This window comes from Rhynchophorus ferrugineus, unplaced genomic scaffold (genome assembly GCF_030347505.1).
Source record: "Rhynchophorus ferrugineus isolate W39M unplaced genomic scaffold, kcgeb_rfMv2 rfM10, whole genome shotgun sequence".
Lineage (NCBI taxonomy): Eukaryota > Metazoa > Arthropoda > Insecta > Coleoptera > Curculionidae > Rhynchophorus > Rhynchophorus ferrugineus.
In genome coordinates, this window is record NW_027472589.1 from 1086222 (window position 1) to 1113843 (window position 27622).

General features: G+C 31.2%; 3 protein-coding genes and 1 long non-coding RNA gene across 5 annotated transcripts in view; 2 read left to right on the top strand and 2 right to left on the bottom strand.

Annotated features, from left to right (window-relative positions):
• Nucleotides 1–1068: 1068 nt before the first annotated feature.
• On the bottom strand, nt 1069–9907 carry LOC143203838 (uncharacterized). 2 transcript variants are annotated; one of them, XR_013007447.1, is made up of 6 exons: nt 9735–9907; nt 9647–9669; nt 9275–9481; nt 1741–1820; nt 1424–1587; nt 1069–1270 (listed from the first exon to the last, which is right to left on the bottom strand). It is a non-coding gene; the product is annotated as an uncharacterized LOC143203838 (long non-coding RNA). The 2 variants fall into 2 exon arrangements; XR_013007448.1 differs by lacking the exon at nt 1741–1820.
• Nucleotides 3697–5910, top strand: LOC143204192 (U3 small nucleolar RNA-associated protein 6 homolog). The gene is made up of 8 exons (XM_076416677.1): nt 3697–3844; nt 3904–4216; nt 4272–4641; nt 4698–4891; nt 4946–5072; nt 5123–5357; nt 5410–5664; nt 5723–5910. The coding sequence occupies exons 1-8, from the start codon at nt 3777–3779 to the stop codon at nt 5856–5858; spliced, it is 1698 nt and encodes a 565-aa protein (XP_076272792.1). The 5' UTR covers nt 3697–3776; the 3' UTR covers nt 5859–5910.
• Nucleotides 9908–10169: 262 nt separating the features above from the next.
• LOC143203581 (uncharacterized) lies at nt 10170–15968 on the top strand. The gene is made up of 5 exons (XM_076415790.1): nt 10170–10296; nt 10348–10546; nt 10603–10707; nt 12859–13046; nt 15558–15968. Exons 2-5 carry the CDS (start codon nt 10402–10404, stop codon nt 15867–15869), a joined length of 750 nt encoding a protein of 249 aa, XP_076271905.1. The 5' UTR covers nt 10170–10296; nt 10348–10401; the 3' UTR covers nt 15870–15968.
• Nucleotides 15969–22504: 6536 nt separating this feature from the next.
• The window catches only part of Nmdar2 (glutamate ionotropic receptor NMDA type subunit 2), a 261917-nt gene continuing 256799 nt past the window's right edge, over nt 22505–27622 (bottom strand). Inside the window, exons 15-17 of the mRNA XM_076415791.1 lie at nt 26902–26958; nt 22747–22830; nt 22505–22683 (exon numbers count right to left, since the gene is read on the bottom strand). Of these exons, the coding sequence (XP_076271906.1) occupies nt 22641–22683; nt 22747–22830; nt 26902–26958 (184 nt within the window). The 3' untranslated portion in view covers nt 22505–22640. The remainder of the gene's footprint in view (nt 22684–22746; nt 22831–26901; nt 26959–27622) is intronic.

The following is a 27622-nucleotide window of genomic DNA, read 5'->3' on the forward strand; positions in this document are numbered from 1 at the left end:
AGATATAGTGCGTTTCCCTTGAATTTTTCGTATAAAAAAATGTATCCAATATTTGAGACCGACTATGTGCCTTATATTAACTTTTGTGAGTTTGGCGAAGGTAACTGTAAAAATATCGCCCTTTTACTTCCCCTATAGTCCGTCTCATATGTTAGACTAATAATTTTTTTAATCAAAAAATTCACGGACAACACACTATATGTGCTTTGGCTTCAAATTTGATGCAAATTTAGATATAGTGCGTTTCCCTTGAATTTTTCGTATAAAAAAATGTATCCAATATTTGAGACCGACTATGTGCCTTATATTAATTTTTGTGAGTTTGGCGAAGGTAACTGTAAAAATATCGCCCTTTTACTTCCCCTATAGTCCGTCTCATATGTTAGACTAATAATTTTTTTAATCAAAAAATTCACGGACAACACACTATATGTTCTTTTGCTTCAAATTTGATGCAAATTTAGATATAGTGCGTTTTCCTTGAATTTTTCTTTTTATTTATATATTCAGTATATAAATCTGACTATGTGCATTAAACATTATTTAATGTTTGTTCAGATCTTGGCATATTGGCGAGGGTTTTTTTTAAACAATATTCTCCTATAATACCTCTCACCTCTGTGAAAAAGTAAATTACCTTTGCAGAAAATTACAAACAGATAAAAGTTTAATATATGTTGAACTTATAGGCAGCTTAATATATAGTAACGTGTATATTTGGTTGACGGTTCATATACTAAAATATGTATTTTGTTGACGGGTGAAGAAAATATAGGCATCACATTATGCATTGATTTGTATATTTGGTGGTCTACAATTTAAGGTTTTATTTTTTGATATAATTTTGTTCGTCTTAAGTGATTAGGATAAACGAAAACAACACCTTTTGTTAAAATATATTTATTTGTATATTATGTTTCTAATTATTAAATAATACGTCTTAAATAATCATAATTATTCTAACAATTATATTTTTATAGTAACTGTTATCTTATATGAAACTTTATTTACTTATTACACAAAATCGACATAAATGCGTAAAAATATATATATGGTGATATGAGATCACGCTCTAACTGTTTTGTTAATTTTATAATACTATTTAATTAATTTAATATTTTAATTTTTAATAAATTTTAAATATTATAATAGATAAATCTTCAAATTCTTTTATTCTTCTCCCTTTTATAGATGTAGTCAAACCAAACCAAACCATCACTCAATATCTTCTTTTACTCCTATATCACAGGTGACTTGACTTGAGGTGTTCCTGAAATAGAGAAATATGTAAGAATAGCAATAGTAAAATGACAAGATTCTGTGACATTTAGTCATAGACACTGTTGTTCTCCCATTCTCGATACTTGAGAATAGTAGGCCCCACAGTAAACATTTATAAATAGTTTTTAAAATTTTAACTTACCAGCTAATCACAGCTATTTGCTGAAGAAATTCAGTTTGCAGGTCTGCAGCGGTCGCAGTAGATCTGGTTGTAATGGCTATTAATTAAATGTTCAATTTCTGTTATGGGTAATTGGAAGTGTATACTTCTTGAAGGTGCTACGTTCTTCGCTTCATATTCATTAACTGAAAAGCACAATAATACCAGATGTAGAGACTATGATACTAATTCAGATAATTTTATATTAGTGTTACAATATTTAACTATTATTGTACTATCAGACATATTTTAATAATGAAACTAATTAACATAGATATAATTTTCAAAAAATAAATTACCTGCTAGGTACAGCTAAGAACATCCACATTTATTATGATATAATGGAGGCGATAAGGGAGTAGAACTTCATATTCATTGACTAAAAAGTACAATAATGTCATAAATACTGGTTAACATGCATTTATAAAATATAATGTATTTGACTAAATCATCATTCATATTATTTTGTATGTATCTTGCGATTTTCAACCAGTATTTTAAATTAAAAAAAAGTTTTACAATAATTTTTAATATTAATAACTCCCCTTCGTCATTTCGTCCTCAATTATTGAATTATATCTTTCGTATATTTGGTATATTACATCTAATATTTTAACTTTGGATCTTGCAGGAATGATCTTACAGCAATGATTACAAAGTAATTTTTTTATAATTTAAATAAAATAATTTCTTGAAATTGAAATGACAATATGTATTTACAGAACTACTGAATATTGAATATTTTGTTTCACTACCTCATCATGAGAAAGCCTTTTCAAATCTTTATTTAAAAGTCTGAAATTGAGCCCTGGAGTGACGAGTTGAACCGGGTTATGTGGGACTGCCTCTGGATTTACCAATACATTAAACCAACATAGCCTAAAGGAACATGACTAATCAAGCATGCTTAGCTGTCGTGGTTATTTCAGTTTTATGGAGAAACCATTGATGATGCAGAGTTCCGCATTTGTGATTCATAATGAGCACCATCAGCCCTATCTACATTCTAATTTTCATCGAAATCTAACGACGCGTTCCCCAGTAATGGTTTTACCACTTTTATGGATAAAGTATTGATGATGCAAACTTCCGCGTTTCCGATTCGTAATGAGCACCATCAGCCCTACCTACGTTCCAATTTTCATCGAAATCTAACGACGCGTTCAGCAGTAATGTTTTAATCACTTTTATGGATAAAGTATTGATGCAAACTTCCGCGTTTCCGATTCGTAATGAGCACCATTAGCCCTATCTGCGTTCCAATTTTCATCGAAACCTAAAGACGCGTTCACCAGTAATGGCTTTATCACTTTTATGGAGAAACTATTGATTATGCAGAGTTCCGCGTTTCCGATTCGTAATGAGCACCATAGTTTCGCGTTTCCGATTCGTAATGAGTACCATCAGCCCTATCTACCTTCCAATTTTCATTGAAATATAACGACTCGTTCACCTCTAATGGTTTTACCACTTTTATAGAGAAAATATTTGTCAAGATCGACAAATGAAATTATTTATATATATTGTAAGAGTTCTTAATATAATTATTCATTAATGTTTTATATTAATACAGGTATTACTTGATATTATTTATACAGCAGTTTTATATGGCACTAAATAATTAATAAATATAATATTAAACTAATTTACTTAATATCCTGATATGTTCTATTTGTTATATACTTGATTATGTTTGCGTGAAGTTTATAAATTAATAAAATAGTTTTCATTTGGTAATATCTATAAAGATTTAGAATAAAATTTTCCCAATTTTGCCAAGATTGACAAATAAAATATTTCCCATATATTCTAAAAATTGTTAATGTAATTAATCATTAATATTTTGTATCAATACTAGTACTGGTTTATATTAACTATACAATAATTTTATATTGCTCTAAATAAAGTATTAAAATATTAAAATAATTTATATAAAATTCAGTTCTTTTCTATTTGTTATCTGTTTTATTATGTTCCAGTAGATATTTTTTGTATTAGATTTCATCAAATCATTTTGAATTTGTTTATAAAAAAAGAAATTTATAAATTATATAAAATTATTTTTAATTTATAATATCCATAAATATGTAGAATATAAAAGTAACTCCACCATTTTGTGTCAGTACACTAATAAAATAATTTCTATATAGTCTGAGAATTGTTATTTAGAATAACACAAGTACATATTATCGATATATTACCTATCTATAATATATTCTCATCGATATTCTTGCTCAATCTTAACTGTCAAATTCAACATGGCAGTTAGACAAAAGCTAGGTTAGAAGGTAGTTTAATATTTTCTTGGGCTTATATCGTTTTCTAATTAAATAAAATGGAGTTAATGACCGACGATATTATTGAAATTAAAAAGAGTTCACTTTTCTCCGATGAAGAAGTGCGGTAAGAATTATAAACAATACCTAATAGTATTATCAACGAAAACAATAATTTTCTTTTAGAATTTTAACGAAACGGTTAACACAGTTCCAATATCGTTTAAATAAGGGCACAAAACAATTATCTGATTTTAAAGAAGTGATAAAGTTTGAGGAGCAACTGTTGCGTGAGGCCAAACTAAGGAAATCCAAAAAAAAGTTGGCGAAAATTGGAAGACTAGAAATAATGACTCTTAAGAGAATTCAGTTCTGTTATGACAGGGCATTGACTTATTTTTCCGACGATTTTAATTTTAATATGGAGTATCTAGAATTCCTCAATAAAAATTCTAGTTTGAAGAACGCTGCGGCTGTTCATGTCAAAAAAATGATTGAGGTAGCGCTACCATTTGTTACATTACTGACTCTGAGTAACGCTTTTTTAATTCTAGAAGTTTCAAAGTGAGCCTGCAGTGTTTCAAAAAGCAGCTTTGTGGTACAAGAATAATGTTGGCCAAGTTGAAGCTGTCAGGGTTTTGTTGAGGGGTTTGGCAGCACATCCGGCAGATCAACATTTATATCTTGATTTGATCGAAGCTGAAATGACTTATCCGGATAAAATAAAGGAGGAGAGATTTAAACAGTATATTGACAATATTTTAATTCATGTTCCGGATTTCGAGATACTAATATACATATTATCTCTCTTGGAACCTCATGCACAACTTACTTCATTGATGGAATATATAATGGATTGTTTGACACAGAAATATCCATATGAGGAAAAAGTATGGCACGTAATTGCTATAATGGAACTGAAAGGTTTTTAACTCGTGGTAGTGGTCATTTAAAGAGGTTATTCACACAGTATATTTTAGGTTATTATTATCAAGCGACTCCAGAAGATTTGATTAACAAGTCCATCAGGCATTCAATACAGAGGTGTATAATGAGATATGAGCAAGGCATAGCAAAGTTGCCTTTTAAAAAGAAACCTGCCCTGTGGAAGTATTATTTAGATACCCTCATAGATCTTCAGAAAGAAAATCCTAATGTTACTAATGCTATAAAGGTTGGTCTTAATTTAAGGTAAGCACCGAAGCCCTAATTATGTGTGTATTTTTAGGCTGATTCCCTGAAGGCTCTGCAGGAAGCCAGAGCAGCAAATATAAAACTGGATGAGCTTCATTGGAAGGCTTGGATTGACTTATGTGGGGAAGAAGAAGAGTTGCTGATGCAAGTTTTAGCTGATGGTATATATAATTACGAAGTTTTAGATGTAGTCATTGAATTATTTTTGTAGCCACAATGAATTTGCCCAGTTCCACTCAGCTCTGGCTGTTATATCTGAAATTGTGCTTGTTGAAGAAGGATTTCGAGAAATCCGATGAAGTATTTGAGAGAGCCATCAAGGCTGTGGGTCATAAAGCTTCGGCCATTTGGGATATGTATATTACAGCTCAACAGTTGCACTGCGAACAAAAGGTGGAGGGATTGCTCAAGAGAGCAGCACTGGAACCATATGAAGAAGTTTCCAAGTATGTAGTAATGAAGAGAATTCTAATTTTCCTAATGCTGATTAAATTTAAGGATATTTAAAATCCGATACCTGAACTGGTGTTCCCTGATGAAAGAAATGAGAGACACCAGAATGCTCTATTTCGATCTGGCGCTGCGGCCCCCATACTCGAAGGAACTGCACCAGGAAATGCTCAAGTTGGAGCGAATGGAAATCAAGGACGACTTTCAAATGCAAGTCAAGATATTTGAGTTGTACGCCAAACAGTTTGGGCATCAGGATGTGGAGGTTTGGATTGATTGGATATCAACACTGTCAGAACAGAAGTATGCATATTTTGTGGTGTAAAGGAAGAAGTATTTGATTTCCATTTCCGTTTTCTAGATCTTTTGATGAGAATGAACAGATTGCCATAGTCTACAAGAATGCCATAAAATGTTTGCCTGAAGTTATGGCTAATGAATTCAGAGAAAAATACAATGATCTCCACAGTGATTTAGTAGACACCAAATTTACATAATGTCCTGATATATTATACTTGTTATGTGTTAGATTATATGTTTTAATATAAATTTTAAGTTTGATTTCGTGAAATCATTCAATATTGGTTAGGTTTATAAATGATGTAATATAGTTTTCAAATAATATTTACCAAATACTTTTTAAAAGTAAACTACTGTATTTAACCATATTAACAACATGATATCATTTCATTTTAGAAAAGTTCTTAAATGACTTAAAACAATTTTCAATTTAGTATATTTATAACTTTAGAATTTTAGGCACCTTCACCATTTTGTCATACAACGATTATACAAATATATATATAAAAAATATATATAAAAAATATTTAGAGTATATATATATAAATATATATATACTCTAAATATTTTTTATAGCAATTAATCGACAAAATCGAATATCACCACCAATACTAATTTTATTAACCATGCAATAATTTCATTTTTTAAATTTTTTATTTAACATGTATTAAGATCAGACAATATCGTACCTATTTTGGTACGGTCTAGGTGGACACAGAGATTATATCTATGAGTTTTAATAGATGTTATTGTTATCTATCATCAATATTTAAAAGTAGTACTAGTACCAGTGTATATTAATTATTTATTAATATTATATTAATCCAGGTAAATTATTTAAACTTCATTATTATCTTCAAAATGTTCTAATAAACTATTTTTGTTATAAGATCGATTATATCCATTAATATATATATATATATATATATATATAAAGACATTAACCGCGTGATTTCATTCCATTTTAGAAATGTTCTTAAATGACCTAAATCAATTTTCAATTTAATATATTCATAAATTTAGAATTACTGGTACCTTCACCATTTTGTCATACAACGATTATACTAATATATATATACCCTAAATATTTTTTATAGCAATTAATCGACAAAATCGAATATCACCACCAATACTAATTTTATTAACCATGCAATAATTTTATTTTTTAAATTTTTTATTTAACATGTATTAAGATCAGACAATATCGTACCTATTTTGGTACGGTCTAGGTGGACACAGAGATTATATCTATGAGTTTTAATAGATGTTATTGTTATCTATCATCAATATTTAAAAGTAGTACTAGTACCAGTGTATATTAATTATTTATTAATATTATATTAATCCAGGTAAATTATTTAAACTTCATTATTATCTTCAAAATGTTCTAATAAACTATTTTTGTTATAAGATCGATTATATCCATTAATATATATATATATATATATATATATATATATATATATATATATATATATATATATATATATAAAGACATTAACCGCGTGATTTCATTCCATTTTAGAAATGTTCTTAAATGACCTAAATCAATTTCCAATTTAATATATTCATAAATTTAGAATTATAGGCACCTTCACCATTTTGTCATACAACGTTTATACAAATATATATATAAAAAATATATATAAAAAATATTTAGAGTATATATATATAAATATATATATACTCTAAATATTTTTTATAGCAATTAATCGACAAAATCGAATATCACCACCAATACTAATTTTATTAACCATGCAATAATTTTATTTTTTAAATTTTTTATTTAACATGTATTAAGATCAGACAATATCGTACCTATTTTGGTACGGTCTAGGTGGACACAGAGATTATATCTATGAGTTTTAATAGATGTTATTGTTATCTATCATCAATATTTAAAAGTAGTACTAGTACCAGTGTATATTAATTATTTATTAATATTATATTAATCCAGGTAAATTATTTAAACTTCATTATTATCTTCAAAATGTTCTAATAAACTGTTTTTGTTATAAGATCGATTATATCCATTAATATATATATATATATATATATATATATATATATATATATATATATATATATATATATATATATATATATATATATATATATATATATATATATATATATATATATATATATATAAAGACATTAACCGCGTGATTTCATTCCATTTTAGAAATGTTCTTAAATGACGTAAATCAATTTCCAATTTAATATATTCATAAATTTAGAATTATAGGCACCTTCACCATTTTGTCAAACAACGATTATACAAATATCTATATACTCTAAATATTTTTTATAGCAATTAATCGACAAAATCGAATATCACCACCAATACTAATTTTATTAACCATGCAATAATTTCATTTTTTAAATTTTTTATTTAACATGTATTAAGATCAGACAATATCGTACCTATTTTGGTACGGTCTAGGTGGACACGGAGATTATATCTATGAGTTTTAATAGATGTTATTGTTATCTATCATCAATATTTAAAAATAGTACTAGTACCAGTGTATATTAATTATTTATTAATATTATATTAATCCAGGTAAATTATTTAAACTTCATTATTATCTTCAAAATGTTCTAATAAACTATTTTTGTTATAAGATCGATTATATCCATTAATATATATATATAAATATATATATATATATATAAAGACATTAACCGCGTGATTTCATTCCATTTTAGAAATGTTCTTAAATGACCTAAATCAATTTCCAATTTAATATATTCATAAATTTAGAATTATATGCACCTTCACCATTTTGTCATACAACGATTATACAAATATATATATACTCTAAATATTTTTTATAGCAATTAATCGACAAAATCGAATATCACCACCAATACTAATTTTATTAACCATGCAATAATTTTATTTTTTAAATTTTTTATTTAACATGTATTAAGATCAGACAATATCGTACCTATTTTGGTACGGTCTAGGTGGACACAGAGATTATATCTATGAGTTTTAATAGATGTTATTGTTATCTATCATCAATATTTAAAAGTAGTACTAGTACCAGTGTATATTAATTATTTATTAATATTATATTAATCCAGGTAAATTATTTACACTTAATTATTATCTTCAGAATGTTGTAATATACTATTTTTGTTATAAGCTTCATTATATCCAATAATATATATTTAAAAACATTAATCATGATATTACTCTATTATAGGTAGTTATGTTCTTAAACGATCCGAAATAATTTTCAATTTACTAGATTCATAATAACTTTAGAATATTATGAACCTTGAGCATTTTCGCGTTAAACCTATAAAATTATTTCCATATATTCCGACAGTTGTTCATGTAATTATTTGTCAATATTTTATAATACTAGTAGTACTAGTTTAAATTTATTATTTTATAATATTATATGATCGAAGGTAAATATTAAATTTTTTTATAATCTACATAATGCCCCAACATACTATATTTGTTGAAAGCTTGATTATATCTTTCAATATTTATATAAAGACCATTGGTATCCATTGTATCCAAGATCCCATTGTATCTGATAAATTACATCTTGCCGATAATATTTTACTTATAACGGAAAAATGAGAAAAATACCTAGAGCCATCTGGAAGTTAGCTGTAATTCAGTTATGATCCCCAACAACGTTCCAATCCAGTACCTTTGAGGACTTCTTTAAACACGTTTTCAAGAAACAAGTATCCCATGTAAGCCATCCGAAAATAACAGCAATGAGAGAATTAACACTGGACAATTAACAGATGATCGTCGCTGTTTATTCATCGACTTTATTCGTACCTCCATCTATAACAAATCAAAGTTTGGCATTAAAATTGGATACAAAAATATACACGAACGAACGAATGACATGAACAATATGAAGAACTGAAGTAAATAAAACGAATCCCTTCGCATTATTTACTTCAGTTCTATCCCAATAAATACGTATTATATGAGGGTTGTACTCACTCACTCTGCGTACGCAAAATGTCCTGGAATAAAAATAACATTGAATATTGATATATAAGATGATATATAATATGAGAGAAAATCTTACCTTCCCTTTCTGAAGACGATGCTGCGATATGCTGGCTTCGATTAAGAAGCTTCACTGCTGGCCCAGACCAAAACAATGAACCGTCCGAAGTTAATTTGGCGATGGAAATTAATTTACATCGAAAAATATTTATATACGGCAAAAATAAAATTCACTCTCTTGATATTAATAAAGTTTTCATGATGTAATGGTGAAGGTCTTTGAAATATATATTTTAATTTTAATTGCAATATTTTTTTGTTTTCAATGCAATGAATTACAACAATTAAATAATAAATTGATAGATAATTGAATATTTAATATTGTATTACAATAGAAGCAAATAACGTCGTATCGAAAAAAACTGTTTTGAATGAAATATATATATGAAATAAATATCTTTGATATTCGAATACTACTGTTGAAATATTTGAAGCATTTGTAAAAAGGGTTAGTTTTTTTCGTAGCTCTTGGTAAAATATTTCTAACGACACAATCACAATAGCTCGATATTGTGCCAAATCAAGACGACCTTTCGTTTGGAAAGTGATTTCTGTTACGTTCTTGTTACGTTTATTTTAAAGTAAGGATTACCGAGTGTCGGAATTCTAAGGTTAATTTCAACAATTTTCAGTTTTTGTGTGTGAATTATTTCAAAAGAGAGAGAGAGAGAAAGAGAGAAAAAAAAATGAATTCCATAACACTGTCCAATTCCAGTATCATCAACGACATTATGCGTAATCTGGTTTGCTGCAAGTGTAAAGATGTCCTAGTGTACCCGATACTACATTGCGATTTAGGCCATTCGTTTTGTAAAAAATGCTATGATACTAGTAAGTTGGTTTATCGCGTCTATTAGGAGTACCTTTGTCGGTTTATGTTATTTCAGAAATTCCTTGTTTTATTTGCGGGTACGCATGTACAGGAAGCAGGAACCATCACTTAGAAAGGATATGCGAGAGCTTGATATACTTTAATAAATTTGGACAGAGCTGTAAGTAAATTATAAACAATTATTTCGTTACCATGTCAGTCTTGACCATGTCCAGATCATTTTGAAATCACGTTCGTTATAAACTACTCTGGAATTGAATTAATTACTATAAAGCGCCGCATCTACATTACTGCAGAATTGATGTATGGTTTATATACTGTTGTAGAGTTGAACTAATCTGTATATTATCAAAAATACATTTATTTTAAACCTTTAAGTCAAACACCAATTAGAAGCGCCACGAAACACTGACGTCACTCACTGTTCTCCAACCATCGTTTCTGCATTCTAACATTTGAGGTTTATAGCGCACTTCGATATTATTTGGATTATTTAACTTATATGTCGGAGTTAAAATATTACTTTTGTACAACCAGATAAATAGAAATATTGATGTGGGATTTATCAGACTAAATAATCTTAGTTTGCCTGCTATCGACTCGTTAATAATGACTGTATTATATGTAGACAAACTAAAACTTTTACACAAGTGAAATGAATGAGTATTCCAGACATATTAACCATGAAATATTGGAGAGTGTTAAGAAAAAATACTAGTAGTATAACACTTAATAAATGCAGGTAATAACTGTAAAGAGTACCCAATAATAGCACAATCGCCATTTGGGACATGTGAGAATAGTACTATTGAAAACAAATGGACCCTATATTTACTAAGACAAATCAAATTTATATCGATGGAAAACCTACTGGAAAAAAATTATGATGATAATATAATAACAAAATGATAATTATAATAATAAAATAAAAGGTTTAAATTATATATTACTAATGATGGAAACTTTATATTCTTAAATTTTTAGCAATTTATCTTTATTACATACGCTTAGTACAATCTTAATTATAAATTAATTTATTACTACATTTCATTTGTAGTTGGATTAATTCTCAATCAAGACGAGTGTGAGAAAATATATTAATATGTATACCTCAATTATACAATAATAATAACTTATAGCTATTGTTTACACTAAAGGTATACACTTTATATAAGTTGGTATGGTTTGGTTCCCTTCAATCTTCTGACATCCTGTGCGTTGTTCAGCAGTGGTATTGCTTCCACGTTAGTATGATTTAGTAACCTTCTTTCTTCTGAAATCTTGAATAACTTCGCAAATCCATTTGATATCCAGGTCATCGTGCAGTTCTTCGTTGGTTAAGTAGCGATATGCATTGGTAATCAGTCGAAGAACCTTGTTTTGACAGCGTTGGATGACTAGTTGATTTGACTTTTTAGCGCAACCCCATAGATCCAAATTGGCTTTATGATTGTCTTAGATCAAGTTGAGAGTATCTTCCGACTAACCAGTATAGTTGTTTTATTTTGGTTCTAATGTCTTTTACTTCTTGTCTAACATGATGTTCGGGTAAATAAAATGAACCTTACAATCTTATAAGCATGCATAACTACAATACTTCATCAAGTACGTTATAAAATCAGTGTTGACATGTTTTAACTTATCAAGTTCTCCTACGAATTCTTAAACTAGATCTCTGCTTAGTTTCTTTAACGTCACTTGCTTCATACATTGTCTGTACGTAAGTATTGTTCGAATTGTTTGAAATATCTGTTTGCCATAACATACATACCAGGCTAGAAAAACTTGATAAAATCATATTGTTCAATTAAATATATGTCACTTACCCTTAACTTGGTGCAGTATACCTCATCGAAGTACTTGATCTACAAGAAACCAAATATGTTGTTGAAGTGTTTTTGAATTTTGAGAATATGTAGTCAGTAATGAACAGCATTTTCTTCTGTCTAGTTGGCACTCGAATCTTGTAGAAACATATACTGACTACATGCACACTTGTATGAGTAAACCAGTCACATTATATTGAATATAATATTTTATATTATTTGGTTATAGAAAACAAAATTACTGGAGACTCATGTACACAATCAACAACACAAATGAGGTCTAACCTCAAATATTATTAGCAGTGTTATTTACCCCGATATTACGCTAATTACTTATACGTTAAATACTATTAACAATGCTTCTTGAATTGTGGAGTTGATTACTTGTTTTTTAGTATCTCTATTGTTTTTATTTCTTGTGGTCGGTTTGTGTATGGAATTTGATGCAGATGAAAAGCTTTATGTTAATATTTTTATCGTTCTAGGCTCTGACGTGAAGACCATTATGCCAGCTATACTGCAAAACGACACCAGACCGAGGGAAGACACGATAGTACCATTATTATGCCCGATTAGTGAGTCGTGTGAATTCACAGGTACCATCGAGCAGTTAAAATTTCATTGCGTCTTGTGCCACGGTGTTAAGAGGAATTTCGGGAAGAGCATCACCAATGTAAGAATCGTCGTTTAGTTTAACTTAGAATATTACCAGGTGTACCGGAAAGTCATTACCGTTTTTTTTTGAAAAAATTATTAAAAAATTTATTTATTCAAAATATTGGCCATTTGATTCTATAGATCTTGCCCATTCCGCGGGCAATTTATGGATGCCATTCACAAAAAACTGTTTGTCCTTTAAGCAAAACCGTTTTCTAGTTTTCTAGTTGATAGTCGGGCGGAGCAATGTCTGAAGAGTACGACGGGTGCGGTAATATGTCCCATTCAAGTGCTTACAGCGCTTTCTTGGCCAGTTTTCCTTTATAAGACGGCGAGATAAGTGATGTAAAATCATTTTACCCTGTCTTCGGGTCCATTCTGGACGTTTTTCGATCAATGCATGGTTCAAATTGATCATTTGTTGTCGGTAGCGGTCACTATTAACTGTTTCACCAGGTTTCAATAGTTAGTAGTGCCCCATATTACTCTGGTCTCACCGAACATAGAGCATTGTCCGGGGACCATAACAATTTGGCCTTGGAGTCGATCGGCCGGCTTCGCCAGGTGGTAACCATGGTTTTTTAGATTTCTTCGAATCATATCTTTGAAGCAGCAGTCCGTCATCTAGAGTAATATAGAGAGTGTTCACTTAATACAAATTATTTCGTTGTTTGTTTTGCGTGGTCTCAGCAGGAAGGCGGAACAGCATTTCGCTGAATTTCATTGGTTAGTTTAAATTACCACTATAGGCACCCGTAATGAAAATATTTTATTAGGCATTAGAGCATTTCATTGATCCATAATTTCACGCATCACGTGATTAACCTCTGACGTCACATTCCACTGACCATTTAAATCTCAAATAAAATCAAAATGTAATTTTTCAAAACCATTTATTAATATAAAATTCCATATAAATAAAAATATTACACAATATCAAGAAGCTAAAATATAAGTATATAATGAATATATATATATATATAATGTATACAAATAAAAAATAATAGCTGCAATCTAATTGAAAACATAACATATTTCATGGCAAATATAATTACAATTGTCTATAGCTCTTTTTTCGTATTTCATATTTCTCTAGTCCTATCAATTCAAATAAGATGTTTTAAAGTTTCTATCTTTTTGTTCTCTCATCTCTCACAGTGTGTCTGTTAATATTTCACAGTTACTCGTTTAACACAAAATGTATTGAGACATATAATTACTACAATGTTACTGTGAAAACTAAGGAACTGATAATTAAAATAGTCCAATTAACATACGTCAGAATGGGGAAAACATACTAAAAAGCAATACTTAGCAACAAAAAATTAAAATGTATGACATGTATCAAAATTATTGCCGTGTTCTTATTATGGTAAATTCTAGGACTTCAAAAGGCACCTTAAGCATCTATTATTAGCAATATAATAAAACAGCCATGATAATCTCTTATCGGTAAAATCAAGCTCATCTTGTTGGTCTGCAAATTGTATTATATTATTTTGTATTAATGTGTTTTATTAACATCCTGGTCGAAAATGTTATCTCGGTTAAGAAGCCTTAAACCAAAATAATATTAACTATAACTATCTTAACCAATTTACATTTGTGTCAAGTAAATGAACGCCTTCAAAATAGTTACGTTTTTAATTGATGGCACTTTACAAACAACTTTTTAAAGCATAACAAAATCGTTTCATGTAGTATAATCACATTTACCTTCAATGTTATTTTGCCACCGCCCCATTTGGACACATTTTGTGTTTAAACTGTGGGTAATATTTTTATGATTTCTTCTATTGCATTCCTGTAAATAATAATATATATGAACACAAATGCTTTATATAGATAATTGTATACGTACCAAGTAAAAATAATGCTAAGACACACTCGCATCCTTAATCTAGCTAACTTGGTTTTTTCTTCCAAGGAAAACTACGTCTGGTTTTTTATTTCCGCACATACACTGGATATACAACACTTATGAGGATGAAGATACATTGTAATCAAATAATAATGACTATATTAAAGACACAAGAATGCCGATCGTACTTTATGTCAGACACATAAAAATGGCGACGTAAGCAAACTGAAACAAACCATGGCGTTATAGAAATGAGCCAATCAAATGCCTTTGTAGGCCAATTGAAATGAAGCAACCAAAAAAATGGTTTCAGAGCCAGCGTTGAGTGGACCACGCAAAACATCTCCTCGTTTTCGTCTGTTTAAGTAAAACCTCTATATATACTCTATGCCTGGTATTCAATTGATGTGACACCTATCTTCCCATCATTTCGATTATCCTCATTGCCCGTAATCATTTGAGTCACATTTAGAGCTCCTGCCAATTTTTTTTTGTTTCGGTTGGGATATTTTCAAACAAGTATAAATATATGACAGTGTTACTTTCGCAAAATATATCACGTATAGCTTTGAAGCTTGATGTCAGTAGAACATAATGACGTATGTGTCAAATCATAACATTGCATACTTCCGGTGCACCTGGTAAAAGAACGTTCGATCCGAACAGGTGGAGTTATCCTCTCGGCCCGGCGACGTGACGCGATCTCTCTGCGAGGCCCACGGCACCGTCTTCCTGGTGTACGCCGAATCCGAGGCGACGATGGTAAAGTTCGCGGTGAACAACCTGGTTTCCAGCAACACAAAAGAGCGCTTCAGGTTCATCGTCAGACCGACCAACACGCTCGACAGGAAGGCCCTGTTATCGATGGGGGAATGTCTCAACGGCCTTACGACGAAAAAGTTCTTCGGTTTCGGTGTGCCGCGCCTCAGATCCAACAACAGGCGGCACTTCTCCGTTGAGATGGTCAAGTGCCGCTGACTGTGTAGTTTTATGTAGGTTTAGTCTAATCTTTTACACTGTTTGTAATCTTTATACCAAAAAGTATTGTATTTTAAAATTAAAATGCTAACAAGTTTGCGTCCTTTATGGTTTTACTTATCTTTTTTTTTAACTCTATGTAACATGTTAATCGACATTTTGCGTCAATTTTTGTGGACAACGGGAGTACCTGAAGGCGTGAAATTTGGCATGGTTAAAGCTTTACATGGATTAAGAACTTTGGGACCTAATAATTTTGTGTAATAAGCGTTACAAATAAATATATTCCAATAAGGCGAAAAACACCCAATTGACTGTCGGAGCAGTGACACAAAATATAGAAACAAATGTTCTAGACTCTGACCGAAGCGATGCCAGCTCCAACTCTCATACGCTAGATTACCATTAACGCAATTTTCGCTGAATAACAATAATAGAACTGTGGCGACCGCCACGACCCTTTAGGCCACCACCAATTCACCATCAACAACTACAAAGGTTGGCAACGCCGGTGGATTGGTACCATGCAGTTCCAGGGTATAAAAGACCATCACGGCGACGTCTCGCTCTCTTTTCTTTTCTCCGTCCCCTTGTAACAGTACCACTTCCACAGCGCTACTGTACTTCCTTCACCTTAACCTAATATCCTGCCAATTCTCCCATCGACCACATGTATCAATCGTAAGTTAGAATAAACAACTTTGATTTAACCAGTGTTTTTGGTTCCCGAGCAAATTCCTTCCAAAAATAGTAGTGAGTGTTCTGACAAATAATCGTAGCGGCAGCTACACATTTCGATCGACCGACCGACCCGACGAACATTCCTACAGAACGATGAATCAACTACGGACGCGTAATTATATTAATTAAAATCAAAATCTGGCAACGTTGTACCGCAAAATTTCGGAAAACAATTTGGAATCGGAAAAAAATAGATTTAAGTTATACATTTGAAACGATATTAAAATGGAAAGTGAACGTGTTAAAACGCTATTGCACAAAACGATTAAGAATAGTATGGCTTCATTTTACATTCTTTTTAAAGAAAACGAATTAATGTGTCTTCTTTATCGGAAGGTTTTAATTCATTTTATCCCAACATAGATTAACAAAATTCGGGAATACCAAAAAGCGTCTGTCCCCTTCGCTTGCAATATATACAGAATTTCGAAAACAGCTTTGGGTTTAACATGATGTCTGGAATATATAGAGATATAGATACATAGATATAGAGATTGATAGAGACACCTAAGAAAAATTATTCTTGCTTAAGCACTGATACTAATTGATCTGGTTCTTTTTTTTATTCTTTTTTAAAATATATTTTAAACTCTCCTTTCACCAACTATGGGTTTAACTGGACTAAAGTTTAACGTGGGCTCCGAACCACGGTCCTCAGCATTAAGCCTACCGACTGGCGAGTGACCAACTTTAGAAATCATCCCAGAAGATATCCGGTCTTACCCAGCCTGATTACTGGCGTGACTGGGATCATTTTCCTTGTCGGATTTTACACTCTGGCCTAGAACATTGACAAATTTAAACGATCACAAACGTAAATTTACGACCATGCCCCAGCAGGATTCGAACCAAAGGTAAAATATCTAAATAGCATCAAAATTCTTTATAGTGGGAATATCAATTGCCAAATTTGTAACAAAACACTTTCAAGGATATCAAATAGAGGTCAACATATATCAACATTTCACCCCGATATAGCTGTAGATTTCAAAACCATAACAAGAAGCAAATACAAAAAATTATTCTTTTTGTTCACATAAAAACATTGCAGAGAGTACGAGAGAAATAATATACAATTGTAGTAAAAATAATATTAACGGTAATTACAAATTTTACACACATTTGGTTGTAATAAACCATCCATTAGTTTTAGGTTAGTAAGTGTACAATATGTCAACCAAAAGCTGGATAGTTAGTTGAGTATTCATTTCTTAATTGGGGTTTGTTCATCAAAAATAGTAGAAAACATTGCGATAGCTAATAAAAATTAGAGATTTACTACTTTAATCATGATATATTTTAGTAACGATTTAATTTTTGTTGAGGGAAATCTGAAGAAAGTTGAATTGCAATAATAGATAAAAATAGATGCAAGAATAGTAGACGACGATACTTTGAAAAGGTTAAATTTACTAATAAGAGTTGAGTTGAATCGAATAAACAAATCGTATAACATTAATCATCAATAACACCCCAATAATCTAATTCTACTATTCTGAAGGTGAAGGAGTGAAATAAAAAAGGAAATAATAATATATTTTATAAAAGGGCATAGATAAATAAGTTACAGTTTTGTAGAAATAAAAATGTACTGACTGGAGTTTTCTTTCAAGTAAAAAGTAGGATGGTCTGCAAAATGTAGATTTTGCTTTGATATAGATGAATTAAAAATACAAGTATGGTTTCTGGACTTCTTATAAATAATATTAGATAATATCAAGTCTTTATGTAAATATGGTTTATGCTGCATAAAATAAATATTATTTAATATGTCTATAAAGATATGATGTTTCTCACTCCGTTTTTTCAGATTTACAATAAAATTTTCTAATAGAATATGATTTATTTATTATTCCAAATGTTTCCCAATGTTTATTTACTTGGTACACTCAGTTATAACACATTGAATCAGACAATACTTTCCTTTTTATTTTATTCTAGTTAAAAAGTGATACGATGTTGTCTGAGTAATTCGAACACATAACGGAATGTGCCTGTCAAAGTCGTCAGGTTGTCAGATGTATGCAAAATTCTTGAAAGCAATAGTGATAACAGGTTATAACTCTAACCTATAAACTACTGTGGCTGTATAATTAACTGTAGTTTTTGCCGCAGCAGATGCACTATAATGCTAAAATAAATTATATTAGATTAGAATTTTGTTGTATATCAAAGACCAACTGAACTAAAACTCAGAGTGATACGGCAACATTGCGACGTTTTGACGTCTCATATTTAGATGAAGTATATATAAAATAATTTTGAATAGACTATATTATAGTCAGTTTACTGTCTGCTGGATTGTTTTACTGCCACCGTCTCCAACATTGGTTAAAATAAAACCACCTTATAATATTTCAGATTTATTTTATTTATCTTTTTACCTATAGAGTTTCTTATAAGAATCGTCACCTTTTCTATCCTGTACGCGACATAACGCCGATTGTTTCTCATTACATCCGCGACATAGAAAAATATAAATAGCGCAACGAAATGGTGGAACCGTTCTGGGTTTTGGGGGTGAGAGTCCGATAAGAAACCCCATAGCGGAGGGTATAGCGTTTATTGAAATGATTACCTATAACAATAAACGCTAAGTTTTTTACATCAAGTTTATTCAAATATAATGGATTACATTGTCAACATTTAGTTTTCTGGTTTCGCTATCATTATTGACTGATTCTTTCTTTAAATATATTTATATGTATATATTTATATATTTATTGCGTTTATTTACATTCATTATTAGTATCATTAGTATTATTATTGTTGATAATAAAAAATTCGGCTTCGATCCGGATCGCTTCTGGACGTCGTCGAAGTCTCTCTTTTAATTAGATCCGTGAATAATTACCCCCTTTCTTTTACACTGCTACGGAATTGAACTGATCACCGTACACTACTGCGGGATTGAAGTGATCGTCATACACTGCAGCGGAATTGAAGTGATCGTTATAAACTACTTTAGAATTGAAGGGATTCTCTTTTTTTCTCTGTGATCATGTCTCGTTAAGACTCGTTCGTTGCTATAAGTTAACGTCGCCTTAATTAATTTTTAATTGACCGTGGTGACTAGACTCCGGACGACGAAGAAGAAGCGCTCCGACGTCGTCGTACCGCCTTAAAAAATTACAGCGACGTTATGTACAGGGTGTCTATAAAATGTTTACTCAAAATATTTCGAAAATTCTCTTTTTTCTTGTTAGTTCTATTCCTCTGTCTCGTCTCTAGTTTCTCTAATAAGATTCTTTTTTTTGTTGGCAGTTACTAACTGATGTCAAACGATTAGGACGACGGCGGGGGGTAAGGGAGGTCGGGGGGGATTTCGGTTCATATTTTGTGCCTTGTTTTTTTTGTACGTTTGATGCGGGTAAATAGGCCATAGGTCGATTTTTTAAAACTTGTTTAACGGCTAAAAGTGTCTTGTTTTGGCACGTCGTTCAACACCCTGTGTCTTAGCGAATTTTGTGTCTGTTACAAAAATCAGTCTGGCTAAAAATATGCAATTTTTTCTATGTCTGCAGCAAAAATATAGTGCATATTTCTTACCAAAATCAAAGTTCCTCGGGACCCCGTCGTTCCCATACGCGCAGTTCGGAGAACAATTTCGAAACACACAGCTGGAAGATTGTGAAAGATTGAAACCTGAGAGAGATTGATTACAAAGATTTCGAGTTACATATTTGAGCATTACAGGTGAGAACGATGGGGTCCTTCTCTTTTTTTAAACGAACTAAAACCCTACATATATTATGTGAAAAACATTAACAACATATTAACAGTAACAACAATGTAGCAACAATTTCATTTTTTTTTGGCTTAAGGGTATTAGGAAGAACACACAGAAAAATGATTTATGATTAAAGCTATAAAAGGAGGACAGCGGCGATGTGTGTTTAGTGTGTTTAATCTTTGTCGAATTTATATATATATATATATATATATATATATATATATATATATATATATATATATATATATATATACTGTAAATCCACCGAAAATCAAGCTAAGAATAATCTATCGACAAAGATTAATCCTGCAAAGACCATATTCTAAAATCGCTCGTACCAAGATGGCTCTGAATGTTAATAAACAACTAAAAAACCACCACAATGCACACAGACACGCACTGTCCACTGAGTAATTTCTGTATGGTTTCCCTAAAATTTACTTCTTACGTAACGTTTATTATCGTCTATCTACAAGATGCGTATAATTTTTAATAATTTGTTCTTCTTTACCTTTGGTAATAATAAGATAAAAAACCGTAAAATTCTTTGATAAATTCATGTGTGTAAATGAGCTCGGCCTAGATGCAAGGTCGATAATCGATTATGTATCTACGCTATCCGGTAACCTAATCTTATTTTGCTGTCATGTGTCAATTTCTTCTTCTTGAGTAAAATATCAGGCGTTGTTCTATATCAGTTTTTTTTGACATTTCAGATGTCAAAACTTGAATACTTTCAACGCCAACTGTCTATATTTAGGGATGTATTTTGGTGTGGTTTTATAGACTGATTATAATCCGTTATTATATATTTATAACAGGCTATTAAACTTATAATAACCTTTTTAGAACGACAATACAGTATATTTTGCTTATTTTGTTTTGCATTGACATATGTATCAATAAAAGTAAACATTTTGTGTTGAAACATATCTTGATGTAAATTATTAACATTGAGGCAATATCCTACAACTGTGTTGTTTTCAGTTGTCTTGCTAATAATCGCTGATTGTTTTTAATGTAAGTTGTTTATAAATTAAATAAATTTGTAAATTGTTATTTATACATTATTAAAGTGTTATTTAAATTTTTTTGTGTTAAGACATACCTTGCTGTATTACACCATAACCTTATTTCAATGAGACTGTCAGGTTCTTCTTCTTAAAAATTACATTTTAACGTTTCTGCGATTATTGGAGTTCTTCTACATAGAGGCAACATCCTGCGACTGTGTTATTCTCAGTTGTGTTCATCGTTGATTGTATTTAATGCAAACTGTTAAGGGATCTATTATATATAATTATGTATTCAATTAAATTTGAAATAAAATATTAGTTATTTATATATTTTTAAAGAATTACTTATATTATTTTTATTGATATACGTAAATAAAAATTTGCGTATCAATAAAGGTAAACTTTTTGTTTTGAGACATACCTTTTTTTATTGCACCATAACCCTATTTTAATGACACCGTCAGTTTCTTCTTCTTCTTCAAAAACACATGTCGACTATTTGTGGTTAAAAAACAAGATTCTAAATTCACCCATTAAGGCTAGTTCGGACGATATTTTGCTATTTATCTTAAGTGTTGATTATTTATATATTTAAAGAGATTTTCATCATAATTTGTCCATTAGTGCAACTTACCGTGTCTGATTTCATATGTTATTTCTTCATAACCTGTTATTATATATTTCTAACAGAATATATTTTTTCTTGAGTTAGTACACCAATATTACGAGACACAGAACAACATACTCCAACAAATGTAAACTTTTTGTGTTAGGACAAGATGCGATTCTACGTATTGGTGCATTGCCTCGCACCATAACCTTATTTTAATGACACGTGTCAGCTTCTTCTTGTAAAAAACGCACGTTAACCTTTATGTCACTATCTGACAGATTATTATAGTATTTTAAGCATTCGTCACGCAAGATATATCCGATTATCCACCTTGAACGATTAATTTTGAACGGCAGCTCGTTATTTTTAATTATAGTAAATGCACCTGTATCATAAGAGTCCATTTTTGTATATATATTTAAAACGTTTTAAGGGGCGCTATATTAACGAATCGATGAAACTGGTAAAGTCCTTCGATGGGTCAAGAGAGTGGGGGGGGGGGATGATGGTGGATAGTGGTGACGTTGGCTGGGGAGGAGGGTCCATGCTTCCACGGAGGGCGATGCCGATTAGATAGTTAAGTATTTGGTGTTTAGGTTCTGATGCCTCTCGTTGGTGTTCAGGATGTAGATGATCTCCTCCGTCTCGTAGGTGTCTTCCTCGTGACATCACAGCACTGTCTCCATCTCTGCTATTTCGGTAGTCGCCGGCCTGGAATCAAGTATAATAAGAACGGGTTTCTGATGTTTTGGCGGAGGCGCGTATAGGGCGTACCCGGTGATGTCCGAACAACTTCCGTTGTCCATGGGATTGAGGCTTCGTAATCTTGCTCGCGCTTGTTCGCCGGAAACAACAATACTAGAAACACAATAAATTTAGGGTTTTTTTCATCGGAAGGAACGCCGTTTGTTTTTATAAACACCTTCAGGACTTTATATTAATATATACAGTTTATACATCATTTATATCGGCGAAATTGATGGCGCAAAATTAGGAAACTTTTACGACTACATCATTTCAATCGTTTTACGAGTCTCACATAAAACCCATATTAAATTCGAGCTACCGAAGTAGCTCCGGAATTAATTTTAAAGAGGTCGGTTATATCTTAGATTCATTTTTCAATATATAGAACTAATTCGAAATGTTTATATCAAGAAACGTGATTTAAATGATTTTGAATAAATGTTTTATTAAAAAAACATTTATAGGCCTATAAATTAGTTTTAAAGTTTTTTTTTAATTTGAAGCTTTAAGATGAAAAATCGCTCCAATGTATTTTATTCCCTGTCACGACTCATATGTCGGAACAAGTCGTAATTAGAAGTATTTTAATGTTTCCAAGTATGGTTTCAGCGGTTTTGTGACATGTGATAGAGGGTTGTTATGCTGAAGAATAATATTGTTGGATCTTTGCTTGTATTCCGGTCGTTTTTCAAATGCATTAATTGTAGTTGATAGCGAACCCGATTGATGGATTCGTCGAGTGATGCCTTCGAATCCTCCTCTTTTCTTTAGGCTGCCTAGGACGCTCTTTGTCTTTGGTATTAAAATAACCACATTAAAAAACTCCAAACCAGTATTCACATGTTGAAATCGATAATTCCTTTTTCGTTGGAAGAACTGTAATCTGTAATCTTAGTCTGTCTTTATTGACCTTTATCATTGTCCTCCAATACAATACTGCTTTCCTTTCAGAGCAATAAGGAGTTTGGTTAAAAACGTGTATAGTTAGCCCGTCAGCCACTAAATTTCCAACTTCAGTGGGAACATCCTCATCATCGTCACCGTCTATATAATCCATCTTATAATCATTCATCTGCATATCTTACTATTTTCAATAAGTTAACGACTGCTAAGAGGCATTCTAACGCTAATGTTCTTGAATTATACTTAAGGCAACATCGTCATCTTCAATCATTGGTATACAAAAAAGATTGGTTCCAACACTTTTGAGTAGTTACTTGATTAAGAACATTGCAGGGCATAGAAAAAATTTAAACTCAATATCAGAATTATTTGATGGGATTTATGAAAGTAGAAACTTGCAGTAGTATAGTTTGGCAAGTCTTATTATGTTCTGGCCCATTAGACAGACGTGGAAAGTGACAAAAATGTATCCATTCTAGCTCGTAACTTGCTGTTTTGGAGGAACACTAGATGCATTATCTAACAGCAATAATGCTTATATTAGAAGGTTATGTTTTATTAAATAATCTTTAACCTACAAATTAAATACATATTTTTGAATTATGAATAGAACATCTGCCATTCATACCTGAGGGACAAAGCCATTGCGAAAGGGATATATTGCTTGTCATCCAAGTCTTTCAATAATCACAATCAACAGTTGTGTCCTGTTATCAAGTTCGAAATGTTATTCGTCGTTATTTATTGGCTTTCTGTCAGGAGTAAATTATCTAAGTGATGCAGCATTTGCCTTTGACAAACATATGATTATTTTTTGAAGAACATAGAAATTTGTTATTAATCTCCTCCCAAGTTTTTGAAATTAATTGCTAACTGTATTGCGAGATCTACATTAAAAGTCCTTGGTCTAGACCAGAAACTGCTGGTTATTATTATCAAAACTTATTGGGGTATGCGTTTACCTTAATAAAGCTCATAATGTGAGAGAAACACTCAATTTTTTGTTGTTGTTGGACAGTGTAATGGTCGCTCGATTGTCATTGATAAATCAATATATTGAAGTAAAGATAAACCAAATCAAGCCGAAACTAGGAGAAAATTATCCGGATTACGATTGGTTCGATGGAATGGAGAGGATGATTGATAGGCGGACGTCATGTCATCGTAATTCGTTTAGAATCCACTGGAAGAATTAGCGGAGGGAACTGACGCAATATATGAAATTGTTATTTATTGATTCGGTAATAAAGAAGTTTGAGGAAAATGGACAACAAATCAATTTAACCAGAAACATATTGGTTTCATTAACTTAGTAATGGGATAATGGATAATATTGAAAAGAAAACTATAATATTCTAATGGATTTACTCTTACTTAGTTTCGGTTCATTTTTTATTTTGAACATTTTTATTCTCTTCTAAGTTCGCTAAAATTATTAATATATCCATAAAACTGATGAAAGTATATTTATGCCACGTATGTCGATAATTACTTTCCATTTTTCTTCCAAAAAAAACACGTTAAAGAAATTGGTCTTTTGATTCTAAACATTTTGCCCATATCTCTAGCAATTTATGGATTCCATTTCAAAAGAAGAAAGAAAGAAAGAAGATTTCTCCTTTGTAGTAAATTTTTTATCGAGTCCATCCAAGTGGTTTCAACGCTTTGACTGGTTTTTCGGTATGAAGAGCGTTGTCAGGTCTTTGAGCGTATGGTGGGTGTTTCCTTGATCGATGAACAACTCAAATTCAACGATTCAAATTTTTCGGTTTCTTATGGTTAAAGCAGGAATACAGGAAGACAACGTATTTGAACAAAGCCTTATATCAAGAGTTCTTGTTAAATATGCCATTGATAATACTGTATGATATATCAGTTATAAAATCGTATTTTAGAGAATAAATTCAATAAATTTCATTTAAATTTAAATTTATATACAACGAATTTATTAACTTATAACAGACAACATGCATTATATAAGTGGTGCTATTCTTTAAACTACGGTGAACATATACATACCATATATCTGATAATTTTAAACGCAATTTCGTTAACAATAAGCTTCGTTAGTATATTTTAGGTAATCGCTGTAATTAAATGTTTGTATATTCTTCAATAAAATGGGATTAAACCATTTATCTATCTGTGCTTTTACAGATTTCTCTTCATGTCAGGTCTAGTAAAAACATACATTATTTTTTCAATAGATGACTTTAATAAATTGTATCTAACGCTATATGAGTTTATCCTAGAAGACAATAGAAAGCTCATATTTCATACTAAAGAGCTTATTTGATAGTTTTTGACGGGTCGACTCGTTTTTGTTTGAATATACGCCAAAGATGGACACCAGCAAAGAGAAAATATGTTATATTTTAGTGTTTTTTTTTTCGATGGAGTTGAAAATGTAAATCTAGCGGCTGCAAAATGGAAAGGGATTTATATCTATTTTTACAAACTCTTGTAGAAGATTAAATACAAAAATAAATTGGACTTATGGGTGCCACACAAGTTAAACGAAAAAACACGCATAGATCCAATTTCCATCTATGATTTGTGACTGAATCCTAACAAAATCAACTGATTTCTGAAGTGGATGGCGAATGGAGATGAAATTGGACCACGTCAAGTCAAAGAGGTCAGTCAGTCAGGCCGAAATAAGATTGATGACTATGAAAGTTTCGCTGTGTCTTTGACTGGATTGGCAGGGAATCATGCGAGCTGCCCTGGCACCAAACTCTTAAGCAGAACCTTTGCTGGGATCAGTTGGACTGTCTGAAGGAAACAATCGCCTAAAACTTTCGTAGCCAATTTTCGCCATCAGGAGAAATTATTATGTTTCATCCAGAAAACAACAGGATACATACATCGATAGTGACTTATCAAAAGCTCCAGGAGCTACATCCATATTATAGTCCGGACTTAGCACCACGTAGTTACCACCTATTCCTGTCTATGAAGAACTATTTTGGTATTATATTGTGAAAAATTCGAATCAAGGAAGTTTTCTGGCAGGAGTGAAAAGGGCTACATAAAATTTGACGTGTAAACGATGGATTTCCTTTTGGTAGCTCGATTACATTAATTAGACAATTTTAATAATCAATAACAATTATTTCATCAAAAATTTTCGTGAGTAGAATTATATATAAAAACGATTTCTATTAAAAAGATGTGAATGTATAATGAGCGGGTGTAACAACGGTTATAAAGCACTAGGTAGCAACTACACGAAGCGTCGATGTAAGCTCTAACCCTACAGGTAAGTTTGACACTTACTCTGGTGATTTGGACGAACCCACACAGGAGGTGATGCAGCTGGTGTTACGCCGACGTCTACCCATTCAAGTTATAATAAAAAAAGGGAAGAGAATATATCAGTGATCATTCAAATCCACATGATGTGCTACGTACGATCGCATGCTCATGCAGGACAATCTTCAGGCAGGACATGATGCTTCCAATTTCAACTAAATATGTGTTTAACGTCGTCATACACAATAGGTATATGATGTTGAATAAGTTTTCGATAGATATACTACATTTACTAGAATGGTACGATGTATTTTCGTATTTTGTTATTTAATTATAACTCTTAGAGGTTCAACAATCTGCCCAGTGGGTAATAAGCAGTTCTAATGATTATAATATATACATGCCATGTAAAAATACTTCATTAAGTGACTTCCTGTGTAAGATATTATCTTAATTAGTTAATCCTATTCTGAATGTTATTATGAAGTCTATATATGTCCCATAACCAGATCGAATGGTGTTAAACGTTCTAGTCTACGCGCTTCACTATCACGGCCAACATCTGATTAGCCAGCACATTGGGGTGCACTAATACTCTTTTAAAGTACCTAACACAACCAGATTTTGAATTATCTCGTTATATGTTCTATAGGGATATCGCGTTGTATTACTTCATTAGATCATAGAGGGAAAAAACCTAATACCAACACACCAGTTTGGGTTTATTAACAAGCATTCAACAATT

What these genes read in the sequence shown, in the direction of transcription:
- LOC143204192 (XM_076416677.1), top strand. Translation starts at nt 3,777, where the DNA reads ATGGAGTTAATGACCGACGATATTATTGAAATTAAAAAGAGTTCACTT. An exon ending in TTCTCCGATGAAGAAGTGCG is followed by an intron (nt 3,845 to 3,903) that starts GTAAGAATTATA and finishes ATTTTCTTTTAG; the next exon opens with AATTTTAACGAAACGGTTAA. An exon ending in ATGTTACTAATGCTATAAAG is followed by an intron (nt 4,892 to 4,945) that starts GTTGGTCTTAAT and finishes GTGTATTTTTAG; the next exon opens with GCTGATTCCCTGAAGGCTCT.
- LOC143203581 (XM_076415790.1), top strand. Translation starts at nt 10,402, where the DNA reads ATGAATTCCATAACACTGTCCAATTCCAGTATCATCAACGACATTATG. An exon ending in TAAAAAATGCTATGATACTA is followed by an intron (nt 10,547 to 10,602) that starts GTAAGTTGGTTT and finishes ATGTTATTTCAG; the next exon opens with AAATTCCTTGTTTTATTTGC. An exon ending in TCGGGAAGAGCATCACCAAT is followed by an intron (nt 13,047 to 15,557) that starts GTAAGAATCGTC and finishes CGATCCGAACAG; the next exon opens with GTGGAGTTATCCTCTCGGCC.